This window comes from Labrus bergylta, chromosome 7 (genome assembly GCF_963930695.1).
Source record: "Labrus bergylta chromosome 7, fLabBer1.1, whole genome shotgun sequence".
NCBI classification, from domain to species: Eukaryota; Metazoa; Chordata; class Actinopteri; order Labriformes; family Labridae; genus Labrus; species Labrus bergylta.
The window spans coordinates 20,149,750-20,176,599 of record NC_089201.1 but is presented as its reverse complement, the minus strand read 5'-3'; the positions used below and the strand labels follow the sequence as shown (position 1 = coordinate 20,176,599).

Here is a 26,850-nt window from a genome sequence, read left to right as displayed (position 1 = left end):
AAGTAAAATGTGTTACTACATACTTTGTAGTAACTGTAGCTGATAAAGAAAAGAAAAATTATATTTGGCCTGCAGCTTTTTATCCCTTTTCTGGCACAAAATAAGTCGTTTTTAGTTACTGCATATGGCATATGGTTCCTGGAGTTTGAGAGTCCCTGGTCAGCAACTTTTTTTTATCATTTACACACTTTTTACCAACTGTATTTTGTTGTTTGTTTTTTTACCTTTAAGTATCTAAATAATTGTTCATCTCTCTGGTGCTGTTTCACAGAATTGTATGCAGTTCCCTTTTACCTCTTTTTGGCATCCAGAATGAAGAACTGGCCACATTGTGTCACAAGTTAAACTCTCTTCACAGACTGTTACTGTTGAATTGCTTTTATTTCAAACAGCATTCACACAATACACTGTATTCTTGAGGCACATTCACATCAAGTGCTAAATAACTTCATGCATGGTGAAATGTATAGCTACAGCTTGGATGAACTGAACGCAGATGTTGATTGTAAATGAAAATATTGCTTTGTTATTTGGCACAGTAGGAAACATTGTCTATAGTGTGACAGCAGGTGTGTTGTTGTTCAGATTGACTTTTCAAAGTGAGGTGACAAATGCAGTAAGAACCTGATGTCAAAAAGGCTCGGCTTGAAATAAAAACCACAACAATGCGTAAGGCTGATGATGCTTTTAGAGTTAGAGCAAGTATTTCACATGATAATTCACATTCAAAAGTTACAACAAAACAGCACTATTGCACAGTGTTGCAGAGAATATCTCAGACGGATGAAAAAGCCACCTTGACATTTTGATATTTACGAGGCCCCTGTCACATTATCTTCCTTTAAACCGCAAAAAAAAACTCAATATAATTAAGTCTGCAGGACCCTTAAAAGAACAAATGTGACAAGCTCCTGGTAAAACACAACTATAGATCAATTCAGAATGTCAAGGTGTTTCCTTTAACATAAAATAAGTGTAACCCCATTTGAAAGGGTTTGTATTCTTTACATATATGCTAAATTCCCAGAGGTGTTTTTGTAATAATCCATCGATCAGCAACAAGAATTGTGGTAATATAGTGTATAAATGAAGTTGGAATTTAACGTTTGATTAAGTGTAATATATGAAAAACATAATTTGCAAGGAGAAGAATTATTTACACTGTCAAATATGCTTATGCAACTTGTATTGCATTAACCATGGTAAAAATAGAACAACGTTATACAATGCTTATATGATAGTTACATCTGATTTGGCCACCCTGTAACAACTGCTACAAATTACAATTAATTCACCTGGATAAGAGTACCTGGATTTTTTTTTTCTCAAAAGCACAATAAATACTGAACGGATCAAAACCTCTACACTTCCTCGATCCTGCTGTTAACTAATCGCACAAGCAGATCCAACAGAGCTAGGAAATCAGTCGAGTAGGCGCAATCAACGACCTGTTTGAAAAGACAAAAGAAGAAGAGTTTTCCTGAAAGAGAAGTGACTTCAAACCTCCATCCAGTCAGTCGTTCTTTAGAGAGTTATAACAGGCTACAACCAGAGTAGGCACCATGCAGGGGGAGGGGGAGGGGGGGGAGGGGGGGGGGGGGGGGGGGGGTCAAGCCTGCAAAGGGTGGGCTCCTCTTTGGGAATTAAAACTCACCTCAAAGTACAAAGGGACATTTCTGATCAAGACCTTTTCAAGGGGAAGCTATCTATATATTTTTCATTTCAGCCTGGTTCTCAACACAGGAGGACAAGGTAAAGACACAATTTGAAAATGTATTTCAGTGTATAATCTCGGAATTTTGGGATATGCTCTGCTCCCTCCCAAATGCCACCACTGCCCATAATCCAAGCATCCAAGCCAGAAGGAAGCGAAGTACTTAAGACTTTAGATCAAATTTAAAGAAACTATTAATTGAGAGATTATTGAAAATATATTTTTAATGTCAAACACTTTTTTTTTAATTTCCTCTCCGTACATGAAGATAGAGGTTTACTTTATTTTGCATCTCACTGTCAGAACACAAAAAGGATTCGTCCTGTGAGCCCTAAACTCTAACTTGTCTACGATGAGATCAGAGCGTGGCACCACAGAAGGAGCAGAGCTGAAAGTTAGGTGAAGAGGGGATCGTTTTACTTGACTCAGGTCATATGTGTATACGGTTGGAGAGGACTAGATCCTGCGCAGAGGGTGCCACATGGACACAGGTTTCCTCAGAGTGGCGAGCATCTGGTTCCAGTGGGTGATCCCCATGCCGCTGGCCTCGGGCCCAATGATAACATGACCCAGGTTCTCACCCCGGCCGTCGTCTGTTGCCTCGGCTACCGTCACCCTCAGGGAGAGCTCCTGCAAACAGCACAGCACAGTTACACAACCTGCTGTGTGAGCATGACTCAGCCTCTTCTTCACAGCATGACTTTATCCTAATCTCTACGGGATTAGTCAAATTAAACGTGTAGAAACAACATTTGTCATTTTTAACTCTATTTGACATTTTAATCTTTTTACTTACATTTAATTGAATTACAGTTTGGCTAATTTTGCAAAAAGCCAGAGGTGTCAGGGAAATTACATGTTTGGATTTTCAAGAGGTGTTATAGATTCATCTATTCATTTGAAAGGCAATTTTTTTAACCTTTGAACGACAGTAAGATTGTAATGATGTGGTCGCAGTTGTGTATTTGTTAATATTTTAAGTTGCTGGGCAGCATTAATCTAGGTTTGACAATTTTAGTCCTGGGATCTGTCTGTTGCATGTGCTTGTTTCATTTCTGAAGACTACTGATAAGATGTTGTGAAATGTAAACGTCATCAAGTATCCTGCTGAGTCACCATACAGTTTAAATGTGTGTCTTGTAGCGAAATGTCAACAGGAATGATATGCAAAAATACACGTTTCGTTTCGGATAAAGTCAAACAATTATGACCAAAAATGCGAACACGCTAAACTAAGATAAAGAACAAAAACATTACACGTACAAAAATCAACTTGTCAGCATTATAAATTTCGAGCATGTTAGCATAATGACTGTCAGTCATGCTTACACTTCCATATCCATACTCATTTTGTGTTTACATAGTTATATTGTATCTCAATTTGCTAATTTATCCCCTATTAACAATTAAATCTTATTGATTTTTTTTTTTTTTTTAATGTTCAAGAAATTGAATCCAATATTTTCCTTTATAACAAGAAGGAAACCGTGCAGGGAGACTGGGCAGAGAAAGACTTTGTATTGTAAGTTATATCTACGCAAAACATTTAATTCCATATAGTCCACAGCTTTGCACATCTGTTCTCTTCTGGCTTTATAATCTCATGTACTGTTGTGTTGGGATTTACTGATGGCAACACTAGTTTATTGTTCAATCTTTTTTGTTATCACATTTTATAGTTCTTATCTTTTACCCTGACCTGAATGGATTGAATGAAGTATAATCTTGTGATTTCATCATGCAGAGACCAGTGTGGGTCACAGTCTAAAGTGTCACCTGCAGAACTATGGACGGCACAGAGAAGATCATGGCCTCGTTGAAGATGGGGTTTGTGTCGTCTCTTTTGGTGGACGTCTTCTTCTTGCTGATCTTCCTCCCGTCTTGCAGGAGATAAACTTTGACGAACGGATCTGATAATGCACAGAAATGCGATTAGAACCACATCCATGCAGGCACACACACACACACAGTTTGTAGCGCATGCAATAAAGTGTGAAGAAATAGAAGCACTGTCCTGTTCACGCTATCACCTCTGTGCATGATAATAACAGTGTTTCTTTGACCTTTTTACAGTAAAACATTGGTGTGACATTCATCTGGACATTTAACATGAAGAACAGGTCCATATGAGGACACGAGTTCACATTTAGACTATGGTAATAGATTTCTGTCCTGCCTTTGTATTTGTGATTTTGATAAATTGTAGAGGGATTACAGGTTCCCACAGAGACAGGCAGAGTGTTTCATATTTGAAAAAGACAAACACACAAAAAGCAAACAAACGAATGTCACTGACCTGCAGTGTTCTTACTGTTGGTCCACACCAGGCTCTTACACTTTGCCACCACCACCGTGAGGCGCTCTGCAGTCGGCAAATAACTCAGAGACAACAGGATCTCGCCGACTGCATCCACAGCCTGGAATGGTAAATCCATCTCATCAATGAAGTTGTCCCATGAAGCATGATTACTGAATGTGACATACCTTGTAAAACTTAATAAGAACTATGTGCAAAACACCTTTTGGAAGTTTGTTTTTCTGATATGCAGCTTTAAGTTATTTAGTGTGGATATGTATAAAGTGGCATTACGAACCACTAGTCTCAATAGTTTGATAAAATCTGACTACATTATATATCTTTAATATATTTCATATGGTTTGTAGTTGTGCTATTTGTCCAACAGGGGTCCTCAAACACCACAATGCGTTCTCTCACATTACATCTTGTACCTCACCTTATTGACGTCCTGAAGGTAGAGCCAGGCGTTGAACGTTCTGATGGTCAGGTCCAGGTCTGACAGCTTGAGATCTGCGACACCGGCGCTGATGTTTCTCTCATCGGCATCAATACCAAAAGCGGCGAAACGCAGGTTGTACTCCTCCAGCATGGACAGGTCCACGGGGATGGAGTAGCGCTCATCAAAGATCACGGTGAATGCGTTCGTTTGGACCTGTGAATAGCAGAAAAGTTTGTAAAATTTCAGTATTAGGCTACTTGTTTTCCTAAAATACTTACTGAAAGATAATTCAACACTGGTCATTTGAGGTCATTACAGTTAAAGTAAGTTCATGGCTCCAATGAACAGAGAGGTAATATAAACACAAACCACACTTTAGTACTGCTTTTCTAGCCATGTTTTATAGGGTATAGGTTTCTTTTTCCAATGTGTTAAGTTTCAAGTCTCTGAGGTTTGTCTATTATACATGTGGAGTTTAACTTCTCTTAAATAAAGAACTAGCACCCAAAACTGCTCTGGAAAATGAAAAGTGATATGAACATTGTTTCTGAAAAGATCTGACGTTCTTTGAGAACAACTTTCAAAGTTCAGCACCACAAATGGAATCTCCTGTATTAGGATGGGATGAGCCTGAAATCGTTGACCCAGTTCAGTTTGTGTGTGAATCTAAAAGTGACATGCATTCATTTAGAGATGACGCTTTTTCTATTTTGTGAAAATCTCTCATTTACGGGCTTTGTTTCTGTGTCTACTTTTTATTTTTGTGTTAAGACAACAAAGTATAATCCCAATAACTATTACTACTACTAACAGTATATTGACATCGAGCAGTTAAGCTGCAAATTTGCAACCAACTGACAACAGCTCCCTGAAACCTCAGAGTCCAAGCTCTATGGAAGAAAGCGGCTACATGGAGGTGCAGCATGTTGTGTCAGTTTATCATAAGTGTTATACAGAAGTTTTGACACCATGTTTATTCATGGCGTTGCATAATATGTCAAAGCAATATTGTGTTCTGATGAATGTATATGCATTGTTGAGTGGATTTAGTTTAGTTCATCTTTGCTTAGTCGTGATGAGACATCAGACTGCACTGGTTTACTAAGTTCAGTTTTGCCTGGTCATGTTAACACGTCAGAGCGCAACAGGGTGTAGCTGACAACACCCGCCCTGTGTAGAAAGTTCCAGGGTCTCCTCCAAGCGGCAAACCCCGGTGTTAAAAAAAAAAATGCAGAAGTGCAAAAAAATGCAGTTACACATGGGCACGATGAAGCGGTTTGTCAAGGGGCTTAAAACTCAGCTCCAGCTCTTAGCCTGTTTAAAAAGGTTTACTGAAAGTTTTGTAAAGATAGCATTTCCAGCATAGGGACTGCCACCAAGAGGCTTCAAAACCCCCCCGCAGTAACAGACGGGTGACGTCACTCAGGCTTCTTTCATTAATATCAACAGTCTATGAGCCCCTCTTATCATAAGGGTACAGACATGGCACATGCTTCAGTCCCTCTATATAAGATCAGCTAACTTCTCTCAAAGGGGGAAAAACTCTCCACTACTTTCGGTGTGTGAGATTTGTTTCACTCCTGTAAAACATTTCTGCCTCCTGCTATAATAAAATATAGAGACAATTGTGAATCAGGAATTACAACAACACAGCACAGTAGATGTTCTGTAGATAAAAAATACCTCATTTTAATGAGGAAGTATGATTCTTCAATCAATCTTTATTTGTATAGCACCAATTCTTAAAAAAACATTATCTCAAGACACTTGAGACCTGACTCATTGTTACATTACAAAAGAGGAGGTAAAATACCTGACTCATTGTTACATTACAAAAGAGCAGGTAAAATACCTTACTCATTGTTACATTACAGAAAAAGCAGGTAAACAACCTTACTTAATGCTATATTACGAAGACCCAGAATGTTGATCCATCATGTGCGCAGCACTAAGCAACATTTTAAGTGGCAAGAAAAAAAATCCATTTATGGGCAGAAATCTTGGGCAAAACCAGGCTCATGATGAACAGTCATCTGCGCCAAGCTTGAAAAATAATGTTTAATGTCTGCATCATTGCAAACCTACACTACAATAAAAGCATACATAGATAGTGTATACTCAATTTCCCTAAAACACACCTTCAATTGTTTTTTTCTTTGAATGTTTTCATTCAAAAATGAAACACCCAAAGAAAAGATCTGCAACAACATTTTAGTGTGATCCTCTCTGACCAGCCTCAAAGTGATTCAGATTACTCTGAAATTCTTTTCTTGGCAGCCAACACAGCTTTTAAAAAGAAAAAAAACACTGACTGAAGGCAGTTTGGCCTGGCCAGCAGAAAACAGCACAACTACTCTCCATCAAAGGAAGAGTCACAGCGACCACAGACCAAATAACAAACATTTTCTTCATGGCTTATACGGCTGATTTCAGAGACTGTGGAAACACAAGGCTTGATAAAGCAGAGGGAAGTAACCAGGCAACTCGTTCATGAACAGAACAGAAGGGATTTAATAATATCCCTTTTTTCACACCACCGTTGGTTCTTAAGGTGTGAAATACAATGAGGGATATCTCTGAAACCAATAGCAAAAACAGTTTCATAGACTTAAACAACAGCATGTGTTGTGCAGGGTCAGCGTGAGGTGTATTTGAGAGAAGCTGAACTCAACAGCTCCCTGTGTGACAAATAACTGTTCAGCCAGAGTGCAGAGTTGAGATGCGACCTTGGATCGTGCCTCATATCATGCAACAGAACAGCGTCACAATCACACATCTTACACCTACAGAATGTAGAGAAGGTCCTGCTGCTGCTGTGTCAACATGGACAGAGAGGTATAAAGCATCCAGAGCCCAGAAAACACGCAGACATGCACTCACAGACTTCCTCTATGTGAGACCGTCTGCCTGCACTGTCAGGATTATTGCTTGGGGGATAACAAAGGTGATGTGTGTGGTGAAAATGAGGCAATAAAGGCTGAGAGAGAGGCATGTAGACAGAGAGAGAGAGAGAGAGAGAGAATGATAGAGGGGTGTGAAACACATTATTACAAGCAAAACAGAAGCAGTGAGGAGAAAAAGAAATAAAGGGGAAGAAAAAGTGAGTGATGGACGAGCAAAAATGCAGCAACAACAGAGAAATACTAGGTAAGAAAATGAGCGACAGCAAGCAAAAAATAAAAAAAGAGAGAGAGAGAGAGAGAGAAGCCAGGGTGAGTGGAGCTGATGTCAGCATTTGCTCTGGTCCTCACCACTACTTGACATTAAAGAGGAAGTCAATAAAGGGGCTGCCTCCATTATTATTACAGCCCAGAATGCATTAATACAACATGCTCCATTGAGGGGAGCCCTGGTGAGTCTGAGTGTCATCCCTCGTCCGCCTGAACAAACTGTACAAATCCACAGTCACAAGGGGGAGCGGTGCTGATGACTCATACGCAGGGATCAGAGGATTTTTTTTTTTGTTCTGGCAGTGGAGCTCGGAGCAGAAGGAGAGCGGCAGGTGCAGCAGATGGAGGAATGTAAACACTTTTCTTTTACTGTTAGAAAAAGCACCTTCGCGTTACATTTAAGCTTTTTATGAAATTGTTCAAGGGAGGAATTAACAGAAGAAAAGCACATTCATGCTCAATAAAATCATGCATAACTGAAAGTCAAATTGTTTTCTTTGTGTTTTATGATGGGTATTTTTTTTTTTATCTCATAGTTTGAAGTCCGTCACAGTTATGAGACAGTTACTTCAATATTATTGATCATGTTTCAAAATACCTTAAATAAAATCCTTAACAAAAGATTCAAAGAGCAAAATACACAAACAAGCACCAAATAAGTTATGTTCAAATTCGAATGCAGATTGAGAAGAAATAAGTCAGTCTTAAGGAGTGATTGTATTTCATCTTTATCCTTTATCTTCCATCCTTTTATTGTATCATTTTCTGATCAGAAATAGGATATGTAAACAGGAACTGTATATCATTCATGTTAAATCTGATACTGTGATTTGTTATATAAAACATTTTCAGTGTATTAATCCATAAAAATAAGAGTAAAAAACAGTCAAATAATGAGAAAAAAATTATCTGGAAAACGTTACATTTTTTTTTACATTACAAGAACTGAATGTTTCATTATGTCCCTTAACTCATTTGCAGAAGTATTTTATACCGAGACAAAATAAAGCAGTATAGTGTGAAGTATAGGTGGCTGTAATGGTTTGAAATGTCAAACATATCTTTGATATATTTTCAACTAGAGTATCATTATCCATACTTAACTAAGTGAACTCTGAAGTAATCACTGCTCATCACGGTAAGCTTTACTGTAAGATATGCCCGATGCCACTTATCATCATCATTGTAACCGAGAATGCAGGGATACATGGTAAACTAGATTTCACACTGAGAGAAGTCGATAAGATCCTCTCCTGATGACCGTGAAGGATGTGAAATCCACCTGCCTGACTTCTGCCAGCTCTCAAAGGGCTCGACAATCAAGCAAATGAAACAGGCTCTCCTCACTGACAGGAAAGGATTGGTCTGTCAGGCTGCAGGATCAAACCCATCACCCCGGAGGACGTATCACTGTCTCTGTCTAAAATTCAGCCAGGGTTAAAACCTTCAACACAGTTCAAGCAAGCCAAAGCTGCCCCCTGAGCGGGAAAGCTTCAGACGCTACAGACTAACTGCAACTTTAAAAGGATCGGAGAGTCTTTTATGTTCAGCCTTTCACATAGGTTGAGTCATCACAGTTTAGCTGCTAATTTACCTTCTGAGAGGATATGCCTTTCATTTTTTTTCCCTCAGACTAAAATCTCTGCTACATATTCACTAGTCTAGTGGCAGTTATACTCAAAGTCCTCCGTCCTCTTTGATACCATAAAGGCAGCTAACGAGGAACTGATCATCTTTAAGGAACATATGTTTGAAGGGCTATAAAGATACTCTGTTTTACCGTAAAACTCCAAATAAAAGCCCATCCCAACTTAAGGCCTGATCCCATTTTCTATCCAAGTGTTGCTGCACGTTTTGACAAACAAAAGCAGGTCTCAATGAGACGCCCCTACTATATTGAGTGTTGAAAGAGCTTGTGGATCATAAATAAGGAGAGAAAGTAAATTTGAACTTCAACATCTATCCAGGAAAGACAGAATAATGCTACAATGTGTACGTTTTGTTTGAAAATATTGAAAGGCTTGTCTAATATTGACGCCTTTCCCAAATAAAAGCGGAGTAGTTTCATAGATTGAAGTAAATAAAAACCTGGGTTATTAATTGTATTTAAAAGTATTCACGGTAAATTAACAATAACTATGAGTATGGTTGCACACTGGAATCAGTCTCTAAAACCAAATAATTCAAATCTGCATGATCTGTTTTTACTCAATGTTTCCATATTTGATGACATGAATTTTATTACTGCTACGTTTAGTTGCTATTAGCCTTCTTTTACAACATTTCCTTGTGCATTGCTGCATTAACTGGTGTGTTTCCACCAACTGTATATAAGAGGAACATTGGACACAGTTGGTAAGAATCTGCATCGTGTCACCATCTGTGTCCTCCTGCAACATGCACGGATCAAGTAAACAGGGCACTTACCTACTTGTAATAATGAAACAAGTGAACTCCACATCCAATCCATAACTCACCCGTAACCCAATACTAATAACTTTACCATTTACAGAAACACAGCGTTGTCCACCAGGTGCAACACCCCTATTGCGGAAAATTCCAGCTGACATTGGGTGAAAGATGAGGTACATCCTCAACTTATAGTCACCATTTAAACCCTTTGCCTGTCTTATCCACTGAAGAAGCTTAAGTACATAGAAACCCCAAAAAGGCCCTGGGTGTATTTTAACTAAAGGTTGAAACCCAGAACTTTCTCGCTATAATGTGACAACCAGCAACTCAAAAGGTTTGGCATCTGAACAAGCAGTCTACAAACCTTATCATCAGTCCATGAGATGTGACTGAAAGTTCCAGAGAAGCTAGTCAATTATGAGGTGATTGAACTCAAGATTAAGAAGTAACAAATGAGTGAACTGTCTTTTACATCTAAATATAACAATAAGCAAAAATAGAAAATCTGGTGGGGTTATAATGGTGTAAAAATTGTCTTAAGGTTCCAGGTTCCAGGTTCCTTACCCTTGTGACTCCCACATTGAGCTCCTCTGGCCCCAGGGAGACTCTGATGAAGCAGCCGGGGAAGTCCCCCTCCTCCCTCTCCAGCAGGTCTTTGCCCTGGTGCAGAGAGATGTGGAGCAGTCCCGTCCCCTGGCCCGGCTGCCTGGACGGCTCAAACTCGAGCGTCACCTCCAGCTGGCCGACCGTGACGTCATGGCCAAAGTTGTTGGCGATGGAGGAGATGGAGCTGAGTGAGTCGGTGGACATGGACCGGTTGATCTGGGCCATGCCGGTCGGATCCAGCTCCCTGCTCATCAGCTCCAGGTGACCCAGGTCCCTGAAACCGTCTGGGGTGTCGCCCAGAGCCAGGCTGGGTTTGCGGCTGGACGTGGTGGAGGTCCGCCGGTGGTTGTTGGCAGCCACTCGCTTAGGGGAGGACACAGGCATGAGGTCGAAAACATTTTAATGAACCAAAAAATGTTTGTACCATAACAAACTTTTTGCAACTTAAAAGTCAGTGAGTAATGTATGGTAATTTTTTTTTTTTACCTTTTGTCTGACTTCTGAGAAGGAGTTTCCATATTTTTCTTGAAGATATCGATAGTCAAAGTTGGGGAAGGGGGACGGTGCAGGGAAGGTTCCAGATTTCCACAACTTCCAGATGTTGAGCCCGGCCACGCCGAGCAGGACAAAGAAGCCAACCAGGTAGATCCCAACCTCCCAGCCGGGCGGGTTACGCACCACTGAGACAGAAACCCAAGAAATGAAAGGTGCTTAAATCCATCTAAAGTTCCAGTTCATCAAAGGTAGCATAAAGTCTGGCCTCATAACAGTCCGTGTTGTATGTCTGATGAGTTTGATCACGGGTGGAAGAAGAACAGAGCCACAGATTCAGGCCTTGTCATTTAACGCTGAGCACTGAGACGGCTTTAGGAGACTGTGTGATGCATTAAGTTTGATATGAATCAGATAATAGTTAGGGACACACTCTGGCAATACGTGACTGTCAAATTGAAATTGAAATGCCACTTGGAATAAAATGTCAGAGAAGGATTACAAGCCTGAGTCCAGCTGGCTTTCTGAAGATGAATTGCATCCGAGGAAGGATATTGACAGTTTTATCGCTGCTTTTTTTTTAACACAAGAAATAAGCCAATTAAAGGGCAGGTGTTTTTTTTTTTTTTGTTACACTGATGGCCGTCAGCAGCAGAATGAGGCGTAGATGTTGTAAAGCTTGTGTATAAAGGTGTCTAAAGCTGTCAAAGGAAACCTGAGAACGGACACAAAAACGTACATCACTCAATGAAAATCTACAAACAGCCTGGTTTGACTCACATCGTCACAAACATTTACAACAAAGTGGTTAAATCACAGCTGTCAAGCATTCATTCAAACAAGGAAACCCATGCAGAAAAAAAACATCAGATCAGGAATATTCTTGTCCACTCACCACTCAGATGGTATCCTGGTATATCCCCACTTTGATCCGAGGACATGGTGATGCAGCCAGCCTGAAGAAAAGGAAAACAATGATCTGTTTAAGTGGCTTCTTTCTACTTCTGTCTCTCTACGTCAGAGAACATGACAGAGAAAAATCGGACACACAAAGATGTTGCCAGTCTTAGAGCAAACTTCACACAAAGAGCCAGCTCTGCAGGTTTTCATACCAACTAAAAAAAACTCTGACAGGCACTTCTTAAAGTAGAGAGGAACACGCATCAATCAGAGATGTTGGAAATAGAATTAAAAGAGTGCTCCAGCAATTTTGCATCAAAACCATGCCAGGACATTACACTTCATTACATAATCAGACTAAAGCCCCTGGCCATGAAAACTGATTGGAATGAATTGAGATCCCTTTTTATGACCTATAGAAGCAAATGATACCATCTGCGATAAGATTGATTATTTCTATATTCTAAATTTGAATGCCTGTAACCACTGCAAGGGGGTAGATGTCAGATAAGAAAGTTAACAGCACGTCGGAGACATCATTGGTTTTCACATTTTTCACAGTAATTATGCACAACAAGAGATTCGTTGGACTGTTAAAAAGTCCAAAATGCAGGACGAGAAAAAAAACTACCTCCACCTGTACAGGGCAAAATCTGACAAATTTAAGAGGTTCTAGTTTGTCTCCAGGGGGCGCCAAATTCAACACAAAATACCTCACGGTTGCTTCATGCAATAAAAACTGATGAAGATAGACTTAATATGCATCCTTTGCATTCAAGCATTCTTCCTCCTCCTCAATACCTGGTACCTGCTTTACCCACAATGCAACTCACTGGTCCTAGAATCATTTATATTATGCTGGTAATCTATCCTTAAGTGTTTAACTTTCAAGCAAGCATGAGTACCAGGGATACAATAGTTGATTTTGATCATCAACACAATTTTTTTATTTATTTTTTAAACCAAAGCACAAACCTTAAGTCTGACTCAGGTGACATCACTTGAGGCAAGTTCACACAGTTCCCTCAAGCTTCATTTCATTTTCTTCAAAACTGTAGCAGCAGTAGCAAAAAAAACAGTAAAGAGACGTAAAGAAAGTAACTTATATTCGTTATACACAGGGTGAGTATCATGTCTTGTGTCAGAGCCTGACGGTTTTTAAACTCATCATTTACCACAACTTACTTCTTTAAAAAGGCTTTGGTTGTGCTGGGACATCACGCTACTTCCACCTTTACCTCGACCAGCTTCACCTTTACTTCAAAGACAAAAGTCATTCACATAACCACAGCAGATGGTCTGTCAGTGGTGCTGTCATTTAAGTGTTGCTGTTTTTCTGATAAGTACACCCCGTCAGTAACATACCACCTGTTTAAGAGTCACTTTATCGTCTTAAGTGTTGGATTGTCTTACAACATGAACTGTGATTTAACAGCAAGGACTGTGAAAAACACACTTTGGATTCTGTGGCCTACAGTATCTTTGCAAAAAGAAAAATTCAACGATTATAATTCAACTGTCTACAGTTACAAAGCCCAGATGAGATGTACTACACATATTATTTTGTAATGTGAAAAACACTGAATATAATCACTTCCTTAGACCTGCTCAGAGTCACAGCTTTCAGTACAAGGCCTCTGGGTTAACTCTCTGATTGGATATTTACTGTGGCAGCATGCAGTTATTAGCTTTCTTTAGTTTACAAAAGGAAATCAATACCATTTTCATGGTTCCGTCTTAAAAATAGCAGCGGGGGCTGTTTTTCAAGAAACAAAATAAAACAATATTTTTCTGCGACCTTATCTTCCTACGCAAACTGCAAAAAATAAAAGGTGGTTGCTGACGCGTGACTCATTCCTCTCCTCCTCTTCCTCCTCCTCCTCCCCTCCTTGTTGGAATCTCCCCATATCTCAGCGGCTCGGGGGAAACGGGAGCATTACACTAATGATATAGAAAAAGACTGGAAGGGGGGTGGGTTTGGGGGGTTGACTCAATTCTGCTGAGCGCTTTGCAGACCACGGACATGCAGCCAATTAAAGTAGCTGACGCAGTGCAGGGCCCACTGACAGCTGCTGATGTGCCATTAGCAAAGCATGGGGAATCTCTGGCAGAGAGGGGAGCACCGAGCACCTCCCTCCTCCTCCTCCTCCTCCTCCCCCTCCTCCACTATTCCCTCTAACTCAGCCCGGCATCGCTCAGATCAACTCATCTTGAGGTGACAAATGAGTGTAGAAGAGGTCCAGAGGCATCTTCGGGGGAGGGTGGGGGGGGGGAGATGAAGTAAGAGAGACCGGATAACACTGTATCAGACGGATTTCGTAAATAACAATGAGGCAGCGTGGGAGCTCTGGTAGCCTCACTGGGCCTAAGGCGGAAGGATAAAACAATGATGTCTACGTTGACTGAAAAAGATTCTTTTTGTATAAAGACCCATAATCACACGTTCACCTGCAGCTTTGTAAAGTTTATTCATTTGAATCCAGCGACAGTTATTGGGAGGAATTAGATGATTGAAAGGTGACGTTTGTTTGAGTCGGGTTCTGCTCAAGGTTTCTACAAAGGACGTTCTTCCTTGCCAAATGATGCCAAGTGGTTTGCTCCAATGCATCCAATGATGGATGTGAAGTGTCTTAAGATAACATTAGCTATGAACTGTCGCTATACAAAATAAATTGATTCAATGACTGAGTATCCGCTAGTCAAGTGTTACCCAATTTGTAGTCTGAAATAAATCCACCGCCCTGTCAAAAGATCTCAAATATTACTTTCTCTAAAAACTGGCATTTTCTTCCAAATGTGTATCTAGAGCTCCTGTTCGAAGTTTTCAGCTGGATATGAGACTAACTGAGATTTATACTGAAGTCTCTGTGACCTGTAAAAAAGACCATCAGCGGGGAAATAGAGAGATGAAGTGATTTAAAGCTTACTGCAAAAAACAGCCTTTATTTGTATTTTCTATCCAAAGACTTTGACCTTTAACATAAAGCAGGGTGATACTCATGCTGTTACAGGACAGGATCAGCAATGACATAAGATATACTGCTTTGTCTATACTGACGTCGCCAAAACAACCACAAAATGAAACGTCTTGTCTAGCAATTTTTGTTTTTTTCCCCACCGTATTTCTGAAGGACAGAACATGCAACGTGAAAAGATACATGTGTTCTGCTCTACAGCCCAACAACTATTTCAATTGTTCTCAACCTGTTTTTAGTCTGGGCCGTAGGTGGCCGAGTGGTTAGGGCGTGCACCTCATGTACAGAGGCTGCAGTCCTCAAAGTGGGTGTTCTGGCTCCTTTCCCGCATGTCATCCCCCACTCTCTCTGTCCCTGATATCTGACTCTATCCACTGTCCTATCTCTACAAAAAAGTCATTTAAAAACCCAAGATAAATCTTAGAATATATAAGTCAACAGTTTATTTTAAAGTTTGAAATTACGTTCAAGCAGAAATGACATCCCACCGAGGGACGGTATTATTTGTCATATAGGTGGCACAGACTAACCGATCAGGGGGTATAAATGGAAAATGATAACATGATAATTCATGCAAAGATGAGTAAGGAAAATACATCACATCAATACATATGACACATGTGCATATGTGTGCAGACTAGTGTACTATTTTGCAGTCTTATAAGATCCCCTGCATGCTGCCTTCAACACAGAACACAATCACGCCCGTGACCTTTACTGCTTGTTATTCTGTCTCTTTCCCATTTTATCTGTCACCATCTGCCGCATAAAATCTGAAAACAAGTGTCTCCAGTGGAGTGATAAGGAGGACAGAGTGAGGAGGTGGAGCATAGTTTGTCTGCTCCGAGACAGAGAGAGAATGGAAAACAAGACAACAAGAGAGCAGCATTAAGGGGACGAAACATAATGTGAACTTCCTTAGAAGTCCTTGTTTGTTTTAGAATGACCTGCGGCTGCTGATAGTGAAACTGACGTCCATAGAAGTAAAGAAAGAAGAGCGCTTCTATTTGCCTTACCAGATGACTTATTTCCACGATATCAACACATGACTGTGAATTATATCACGTCTATTTTCATCTTTCTTTCAGATTTCCCTTCATCTGAGGGCTCATTAGCACAGTGCCGTGAAAGGAAAGGTGAACATTTGCATAAAAAGCCTCTCCTCTGATGTGTCGTCTTCATGCCTGCATGATCACGGCTGTCTCACTTCTCGAGATTTATCTCACGGTTGCTGCGGGGATTCTGTCTGATAACATTCCTCATAAAGCCTAAAGAGACTGTCTTCCTCCAGCGCACACAGAGGAGCAGTCGTGCAGAGGACATTTTTAATTACCAAGATATGCGTGAAGTGAATCTCTTCTCACACTGTCAGCTTACGAAAACAGGCAGCGATGATGAGCTGTAAAGTGGCATTTGAATAATACCACAGGAAAGCGCTCGTGGAATTTGTGAAATACTGTTTTCAGAGCTGTAGGGAAGCTTTCAAGGAAAAACAGCTCAAGGAAAAGTCATGCATGCCTGTGAACACTGACATATCTTTCCAATGCTTTATGGGTCACATAGTCAAGTTTTTATGTCAAACTACTTTCCCTAAACTGCTGGAAAAAAATCAATTCTCCCAAAAAAAACAGTTTTGACTGTGAGACTGTGTGTTTTTGTTTGTACGTCAGACGCTCCCATGTGTCGTCTCCTCTAAATCCCTGCCTTCATATTACATGAGGATGAATTGCGTTTGAGCCAGACTGCTTTATCGAATCCCCTCCAACAATATTTTCCTTTCACAGACACAGTATCTCAGTCATTAAAACAGAACTGAATACTAGAAACAACCCTCTGATCTCTGTAAAGAATGCTCTGTGATTACTTCAGGCGGCTGAAAAAACGAGATAAAACAACTCATGCGTGGAGTTGGCAGATGGAGGCTTTGAACAGTTTTTCTTTCCACCTCGTGTTTTTAACCTTGTTCGCCTATGAAGCCTTTAAACTCAGAAATGTAATCTTAATGTAAGTACAAGAACTTTCTGTACTGTACGTTGTGATTAAGACCTTGGTAACACATTAATAATGGCCTATCTGTTAGGTTGCACCACATATACGAAGGCTATACTGGCTATACTATACTGTCCTTCGAGCGAGGGCTTTTGGTTCAAGCTGACCTGCGGCTTCTTTCCCGCATGCCATTCCCCCCCCTCTCTCCCTCTCTGTGTTTAAAACCCCTGTGAGAAGTTTTTACCTGCTTATGAAACAGACTCTAATTTATCCTGAAGTCTCTATATGAGATTATTAGATTATCTCTATAAAGATTTTTAAAATGTGTTTTAGTGCTGACAGGGTCAGAGGAGGAGAATAACAGCATGCTGCAGGGAAGGAAATGCATACAGGTACTTTCTTCACTGATATGTCCCCTCTCTGTAAAGACGTGTGTCTACAATCACATAGTTTCAGTTTTTTATTTTTATTTTATTATATCACATATTTACCTCATCACTGTGGTAAAATGTCTCCATCCTGTAAAGAAACACTGTTTACCTGAGGTTTTTGGAAAATGTTGGGAACCTGTTTCACCCAAAGTCATTACTGGATTACTTCTCTTTTGTCCATGAGTAAGAAAATGTCTCTTTTCTTTGGCTTAGTGATAGCAAAGAACAACAACAACGACATGTGGAGATTTACTGATTGACTGGTGACTTTAGATTGTGATTCTTTTATTGATTTGTTTTTTTCATTTTTTCTAAGTATGGAGCTTGCTGCCAATATCAAGTATCTTGAGCATATCTATGTGTGCTAATGAACAATAAATATTTATAAAAAATTAGTTAAAAGTGATGATTTACAAAAACAAACATTGGATTATAATCCTCCAACTGCTTTCACATAATGATGGTACTTAAAGATAAACTCCTGCACACTGTCTAACTTGCAAACAAACATTTATTTGCAACGTTTCGGTAATAGACCATCATCATTTATTTATTTTTTCTGCCTGATGAAGGTCTAATACCGATTCGTTGCCAATAAATGTTTGTTTGCAAGTTAGACAGTGTGCAGTTTTTGATGGACACATTGCTCTCCTATGCATCTGTCTTGTGAAGCGAATGTGCAAAGGTGTTTTTTTCATTTTGACATGTGATACTATCAGTGCATTTTTAGTCACCGCCACTCCGGCTGGGCTAAAATGGTGTTTGTTTTTTGTATTTGACCCTTTTACTCATCTGAGATAAGAGTCTAACCCCTTGTGTCTGAGGGTTAAAAGCTTTTTCTGTCTTTGGTATCTCTGTGGTCTTATGCAACGCTGCCAACAAAAACCAAAGTGACTACAGAGGGAGGAGACAGACACTGCCAGGCCGCGTCGAGTGTTCAGGTTCCCTTATTATTACCTGTAGGTAGAATGTAGTTGCAGGGGGAGTCACATAATACTTAATAAAAGCACAGACAATACATTCAACTTAAACATCTGGGTAAAAGGTAAAAGTGTGGAACGGCATAAAGTGAGCAGATTCCAATCGTGAAATTTGACAAACAAGTTGATCTGTAAAAGTTACAGAGTCTAGAACATTAAAATAGATAATAAATGAACCATTTAGAAGCATGACATCAGCTGACCAGCTTGCTATCTCTATCTCTCCATAAGACCTCTATGTGTCATCATGCAACAGCTAAAGCAGCTCAAGCACAAAAGAGCAAACCCAACACACATGTGCAAAGAGCGGGGGTGTCTACACACTGGATGTACGTTTGCCACAGCTGCCCTTGTTTGCATTCAGCAAGAAAGAAAACAAGAGATCCCTTCTGTTGGAGCTGCATGTTAAAATGGGTCTGATCAATAAGAGCAGACATGCTGATTTATGTCCACACACGAAGAGAATTAATGAAGAGATGGAAGAGAAGCAGAAAGGAGAGGTGTTTTTTCTAAGAGAAGCAAGACAAGATGAGATAATAGAAAGAATTGTTGAAGGAAAAAGCAGGGAGAGTCATTGTTGAAAAATAAATAAGAAATAGAGAGCAGCTGGATGAAGAAGATGGGGGGGATCACAGGCCTGTCAGCTGCTCTCCTCTGACTCAGTCTCGCTCGCTCTCCCAATAACTGATCAATCAACTTTGCCTTTAATCTCTCCCAATGACTCATAATCAAATTAACTCCCTCTCCAGATGCAACGCAGCACAACAGCCTGTGTGCAGGCAGCAACGCAATTTATCTCCCCCCCCCCTCTCCTTTCTCTCTCTTTCCATCTGTCTTATGTCTCCTCACGAACGCCCGTTTACATGCCACATACACTTTGACTCTCTGGTTTTGACAGCTCATTTGGTGCATGGTTTAAGTAAAAGTAGCATCAGTTTGAAATGTCAAAGGAGGCGCCGGCCGAGGCAGAAAGAATCTGCACGCTGCAGCCAATCAGATCAATCAGTCAGAGTTAGAACAACAGGCCCTGAACTCTAACTCTCCTCGGGGAGGCTACTTCACTTCCAAAGGGCTGGAATATGGAAACAGGAAGTCTCTGCAAACGATGAAAAAAAAAAAAAATCAAGACTTTACATTACATATGCTAGCATGCTCAATGCTAACAGGCTAATGAAATATGGGCTATAATGTTTACGATGTAGTGTGTGTCCAAAACCACTCAGTACTCACTAGGTGTCCATTTCATAGTGAGTTTGCCATTTTGTAGTGCTGTACAGATTCTGAGTGAGAATTATTATACCCTGTAAAGCTGACTTATAGTATCCCACAATGCATTGTTAAATGTAGTATTTAATGGACACTGATCTGGCACTTTACATCACGATGAAAACATATCGTATTGTACCAAAAAAAAAAGAAAAAGACATTGTAATTGGTGCAAAAAAGGACTTGGCGAGTGTTCAAAAGTTGTATTTTTATTTTGCAGTTCAGTTAAATGTATATCCCTTTACACGGATATCAATAGATAGAGAGTAGGTGCATGGTGAATGAGAAAATAAGATCCAAAACAATGTAAGTGTGTTTAGATGAATGGGTTAAAAATCACTAAACACCATGCACAGCTGAGGCTGATGACAAAGTTATCTGTACCTTGTCCTTAAATATTGCACAAAATCAAGGCTTCCGGGAGGTCAATTGTCATTCCAGAGCCTGTGGTACATAGTAAGGAACAAAACCCGGTACTCAGGTCCTCGGGATTTAGAGGAAGCAATCATACTAATTAAGACTGTGAGATTATTACAAGAGGAGTGTGAACTATAAGAGTAACTGTACATTTAAAAACGATATATAATAAGAAAAAAAAGCTTTTTACAAAGAATAGAATAGAAGTTTATTTATGAAGCACATTTCATTACAGGTAAGCCCAATGTGCTTTACATTGTAGATTTAAATAAAAAAATAAAAAAACAGGAATACGAGAGACAAAATAGCTGTCTCAACAATCATGAATATGATACAAAAATATGAACCAAAACTCTGCATTAAAAAAAAAGACTGGAAAATATACTTTGCTTTAAATAAGTATAACTGTGGATGTGAGTGAGAACCCACAAGTCGCCATGTCTCACTCACTCATTCTGATGAAACATTAGCAGCCTCAGTAAGCAGACAAATTGAAATGTTTAGAAGATGATGGTGCTTGATGAGACATTAAGTCATCATTCAAGTTTATGAAATCATCCTCAAGGGGGAAATTAATGTACACATAACATTTAAAGGCAATCAAGGCGACTGTTTTAAAACATTTCATTCAAATCCCCCCCAAAAAAGTCTGCCTCTTGTTTGGTCTAAAGCTAAGTCTGCAAATGAACAAGTCAGCAAGGTCATGAATTTTTAAAGACTTGTTGACAGTTAATCTAATATCTTCAGTCTGGACCAGAGAGGTGGAACTACATTCGTTTATAACACGACAATAATGTGTCTAAAGATACCGTTTTAACTCCAGCTACAGAAGGTACGTTCCTACCTTGATGTCTGAAACATTTGAACTACCAATCACATATTTTGATGCAGATTATGAATACCTACATAAATATCTTGGATTGTCATTTTAAGCTCAGTTTCAATCATAGAGTGTAAATATAAATGGACAAAGCCTGAGTGACGTCAGCATTCTGTTACAGCAGGGGGCTCAGGAGGATCATCGGCAGCAGCCGCCATGCTTTCATTTTTTGTACCAGACTGTAAACATGTTAATTTCTGCTGTAGAAACTGCTTTTTTTGGGCTATGGTGTTTATGTGACTCCCGGAGCTCCTGGAGGCAGCCTCAAGTGGACTCTCTACGATCTGCAGGATTTTGCACTTCCACATCAACTTCATTTTTCAAGAGCGGAGGTCGTCGCTTGGTTTCAATCAATCTTTGAGGCCTAACTTTGTAACAGAGAAGAAACATGTCTCTACTTTGTAAAAGTTAATGCCAGTTTATCTCCAAATGGAACAAATGGAAGAGATGACTTTGAGTGGAACGGCAAGCGGAGAAATGTTTGCGCTCTGTCTCTGGTTGATTGTTCACACAAGAGCTATTCAAACAACTGTCTTAACTGGAATTTGATTTGTCTTCAGAGACCTGATGGTTAAATATTTTCTCTCTTTGTCTCTTCCAAAGAATGAGAAATACTCTCCGCCGGTTTGTGATGAGATTACTATGAAAGCCTAGTGAGCTCACTCTGAACCACACTGAAAAGGCTAATATAGAGAGGGAGCTAAACTGTGTGAACTAAACTAGACTCACATGTGGCTGCACCCCAATTCAACCACAGTCTTCAGGGTAATTAAAAAAAGGTGCTGATTTCGTTCTTTTTTTCTTACAACTGCACGCACCTTTTCCATGTCGCTGGTTTTTCATTACTTCACATTTTTTAAATCTTACTCCAGAGGTACATCTTGTTTGATTATTTCCTCCTCCACCACCCAAACCCCCCCTTATTACATCTACTACTCATTAGATCAACAACTTCACACTTACACTAACACAGGACAGAGAGAGAGATCTGCAAAAATATCCTTAAGACCCCTTTACTAAGCTAGAAAAGGGTTCATTCAGTCTCAGGAATGGGAAAGTGGATGAAATCCTTAATTCTCCAAAGTGGGGCGGAGCATCGATTTGAAACCAACTACTTTATTGATTAACTATTAATCAACTGCAGTCACATCCAAAAGGTATCTGGATGGTAACTCACTCATCAGCATCACAGCTTCTTTTTAGGTTTAATCATACTTTGAGTTGTAAACCTGAGCTCACACTTTGAGTTAAATTTCTCTCCCTTTCTTGTTCAAATGGACATACGCTTGATGGAGACTGCAGCTATGTTTTTACATTTACATTGTTCAAGGCTTTTGGGACTTTTGGGTTTCTGTGTTGCCCTGCTGCTGGTAGAAGATAATATCCATGTAAAGAATCTGTGATTCATCCACTCAGGGTGAGCATTGAAACTGGTATTTTGGGAATGCACGTCTTATAAATACCTTGCAGAGAGTTTGATAAGAGGATCAGCATCACTAATGCCCGTATGGTAAATAAGATTTTATATGGATATCACGACCTGTTTCCCACAATGCTTTGTGCTGGACTAGATGTGTTTTTTATTTTATAAAACCTATTAACCTGTTGTTTCTGTTGTCAAAGTCTGTATTCTGAGGATGTTTTATGCACTGAATGTAAATCTGTTCTTTAGTTCTGATCATAACCAAAGAGACTGTTGCATTTCATGGAACTAGCTACACTAAATAGTTGCATTTCAAAATAGTTGTGTCCCCTGTTTCTTCTTGTGTCTCTGCTATGAAATTTGCTACAATATAACGGTAGACAGCAGCTGGCTAACATATGGTAGCATAAAGCAACTAGCCTGATGCGTACTGTCGTCCCCTGCTTAGAGGGTGTGCATGTACTGTATGTGTGTGATCATGTGCATGTCTTGTCTTTTTGTATTTGAGTTGCCATGGAGATGTTATATCCTGCTAGACCTGAAGCACCTGGGCCCATTGCTCCACCCTGGATATAAAAGCCAAACTTCCTGTGCCTCTCTCGCTCTCTCTTCCTAAGCCTGGCTGACTTTTGCACCATTGTTGCTTTAGTTCTTATGTTAGTGCACTCTATAAGTTATATCAACACAGATTGAATCCAAAATATCAATCTGTGTCTTTAAATACGCCTGAATACGCCAAGTTCTTATGTTAGTGCACTCTACAACACAGATTTAACACACCCCATATCTCCTATTATTAACTTATATAACTCGTTTTCAAATACATTTTTCCATTTTCTTTGGTAAAATTCGGACTCCTCTCGTCTTTTGCCATTACCCACGAGCTAGTTTATGACAATACAAAAAGGACAAAATGTCTCTACCAACACCTCCAGAGCTCAATAACCACTCCACTATTATCTGTTAGCTCCATGTAGACGAGGTGAAGTCTTGTGCATTAAAAGAAAATGTCGGCAAAAGTTGCAAATTATTGTGTGTATTAAACCAACAAGACATAACAAGTCAATGAATCAGCTTTGTTGTTATACCTTTAGGAAAGCTACGCTAGTTTCCCCCTCTTCCAGTCATTATGCTAAGATAAACTAACCAAATCTGGCTACAATATCACATGACATGACTTTACAGCAAACCCTTCAATCTATAGCTATCAAGAAAGAAAATAAGCATCTTGTTCCAAAATATCAATCTGTGTCTTTAAATACGCCTGAATACGCCAACCACTTTTATAAGTTGTCGATACAGTTTAATGCCTGATAACTTCTCTGGGTCTCAATCTCATAAACTTGATTCATTTTGTGATACTTAGTTTTATGATTCTCTCTCCATCCTGCTGCATTTCGAGGCATCTCCCAAGATAAGTGAGCTGTAGCTACATTTGGCAGCAAACTGAACGGACCACCTGCATTCATCATAAAATGAGTCAATCCATTACACAATCTGTGCTGGAAATATTAGCTGTGATACGTTAAAGTGTTAGCCAGCATAGCGAAGACCATGTCGTCCAGTGTTCCTCTAAGTGCTCTCCGTTTTCTTAATGTAATAACACTTTTCTACTGAGGAGTTCAGCGGGGACACAAAGAGGGGAAGGTGGTGTGTGTGTGTGTTTGTGTGTGTGTGTGTTCAGGAGCAGGGGAAAGCCCATGACAGGGAGCGAGAAAGAGAGTTGGAGTTAAACGAATGGCTGAGATGATTGCGAGTGCTGGTGCAGGGATTGAATTCTGAGCAGGTCGTATTTCAGCCTGCCGAGGCAAAAGTCCAAGTGACACACACACACATACACACGCACACACACAGGCCGCACACACACACATTGAAGCCTATTTCACTTCTACTGAAAAGCCTCTTCACACAAACCTCCAGCACTATTACAGCGCTGCGGGGAACACACTCCAAGTGCTGGAGAGGACTCCGAGTGTGAGATCATGTTAACAAGATTGAATCTCTTTATTTCCAGTGTCTGAGTTTTTAGTAAAGGCTCTTTTTGAAACATAAATGTGCCCCCTCCCCCCCCCCCAAAAAAAAGAGTCTTCCAATAATCCAATGTGTCTTTTACATTTTAACTGATGCAAAAAGCTTTCCATCTGTTTTAAGAAGGAGCACAGAAAGGAAGTCAAGAAAGAAAAATGACATTTTGGGTGGACTGAGGGGAACATAAGACCGTAGAGCCATGAAATAACAGAGGGACAATCTGTCAATGTCAGTAAAAATACATAAGACAGCAGCTGTAGCTCCAAAAGTAACGCACAACCAGTGATAGATTCAAAGACTGGATTGGGGCAAAGAAGCGTGAAGTAGCAATCAGTTCCTCTCAGATCTTATAACGTACATAACTGAAAAGTATTTACACGAGCTAAAAGGGACATCAAAAACATTTGTCTCATCCTAATTCTCTTCTCAGTGAGAGGCTGAGACCAGGCTGCTCTATCTTGTGACTGTTTGACGTCATGAAAGAGAGTTGGAATCAACCAAAGAGTGAAGTTATCTTTTAGATTTTTTTCATTTGAATACATTTTAGTCACCTGAAGCCTTGAAAGTGCCCACTATTTCATGAGCGAAAGTTATGCTTTCAATGATTTTCTAAAACGGTAAGAGCACTATGACAAAGAACTGCAACCATCAGTTGTTGAGTTAGATGTTACAAACCCTGAAGTGGATTTAAGAGATCATAAAGCCCGTTGTTTTGTTTTTTTCGAAATTGACAGTGACAGTAGAAAAGCTCCAGACTACTTGCACTGTCTGAGCAGTTAAAGAACTTTGTCACAAGTGACAACAGATGACACTTCATGCTCATAATCTCAATCTTCTTTCAACTTCCGTAACATACTGCACTTTATGACTGAATTTCATTTAGGCGAACGTCTTTCAAAGAGATTTGTGTTTGGATCCAATTGAATCTGTGAAATAGTGAGACGAAGGTATCAGGGGAAATAAATATGCTATCAGTTTGGTATTAATACCAAAACTTTGGAAAGCAAATTGAAGATTACAGTCATATCAAATCAACTGTTATGTAATCCAAGGAATCAAAGATTTGCCTTGTCAGCCCTTAGACAACTCATGTGAAGCATATAACATACAAAAACTGAAAAACTCTAACTAACTATTCTGCACTGTACAACAAATGCCGAATGCTGCTCCTCAAACCTGCAATAAGTTGTTTGTTTTTTTTCACAAGGCTACAGTTTTGGGTTGCACTCCACTTCAGCAGTGTGTTACTGAACGGACAGCTCCTGCTGCTCGGGGTGCCATTTGTTATCCCTCCTTTAACCCCTGCAGCCGCTCAGGGCTGCCGTGCGCATCGACTCACTACCTCAGCCAATAACCTGCTTCTACTCCGAGTCCGCTTGCAATGGGAATCAATATTTGGGTCGACTGAGTGAAAAGAGCAGAGTCGCGGAAATGCCGTGCCAGAGCAGGCTGCCATCCCGCCTGCTGGGATGCATTCACAAGCGCACTAAACCCTCACACGCTTTAAAATAATCCCCTCATTGTAAACAAAGAAGCAGAGGGGGGGGAAAAAAAGACGCATGCAAGTCCCGAGTCTCGCCATGATGTATGCTGTGTGTTGTGCACAGAGGAGTGCAGGAGCGCAGGTGGTCGAATGGGGCCAAATGGCCTGAGTGTGCACGCATTTCTTACCCGGACTTTTCTTTTGGTGCAGTATAGGGAAGAAAGAGGAGGAGAGGGTGGGGGGTAGAGCAACTCCACCGCTCTCCCTTCTTCAGGCGCCTCTCTCCATCCAATGACACCGGTGCCGGTCCAGTCTGTGTAACCGGGGGTGGGGGGGAGAGGGGGGGAGGCGGGAGGGGAGGGTGTAGGAGGGGAGAGCAACGGCGTTCACACTCCTCCCGATTCAAATCATCCGAAAGCTCTGAGACGCGGCCAGCTGAAGGAGGATGAGGAGCAGAGGGGTGAAGAAGAAGAAGAAGAAGAAGAAGAGCAATAGGAGGAGGGGGGGTGGGTTATGTTGCACTCGGAGGTGTCCGTCTCTGTGTGCTGCTGTTCGCTGGAGTCTGGAAACCTGCTGCAGGAGGCATTTCTGTAAGAGCCGCAGATGAACCTTCTTCCACCGACTGCAGAAAGAAAGTCCCACCCCTGCAGTGAAACTTCCACCGCCGGGCCGCTCAATAACAAGACCACCGCCTCCTCCTGCGAGGCTCCACAGCAGCACTGAGGAGGACCTGCCTGCTGCACACACACACTCTCTCTCTCTCTCTCTCTCTCTCACATACACACACACACACACACACACACACACACACACACACACACACACACACACGCACGCACACGCGCACACACACACACACTCTCTCTCTCTCTCTCTCACACACACACACACACACACACACACACACACACACACACACACACACACAGAGAGAGAGAGAGAGAGA

At 40.5% G+C, this 26,850-nt stretch overlaps 1 protein-coding gene across 1 annotated transcript; it reads right to left on the bottom strand.

Moving 5' to 3' along the window:
• Positions 1-362: 362 nt before the first annotated feature.
• Positions 363-26,650, bottom strand: syt12 (synaptotagmin XII). Its single transcript, XM_020660947.3, has 8 exons — positions 26,093-26,650; positions 12,028-12,088; positions 11,127-11,320; positions 10,599-11,003; positions 4,450-4,665; positions 4,011-4,131; positions 3,491-3,624; positions 363-2,344 (listed from the first exon to the last, which is right to left on the bottom strand). Exons 2-8 carry the CDS (start codon positions 12,071-12,073, stop codon positions 2,171-2,173), a joined length of 1,290 nt encoding a protein of 429 aa, XP_020516603.3. The 5' UTR covers positions 12,074-12,088; positions 26,093-26,650; the 3' UTR covers positions 363-2,170.
• Positions 26,651-26,850: the final 200 nt, after the last annotated feature.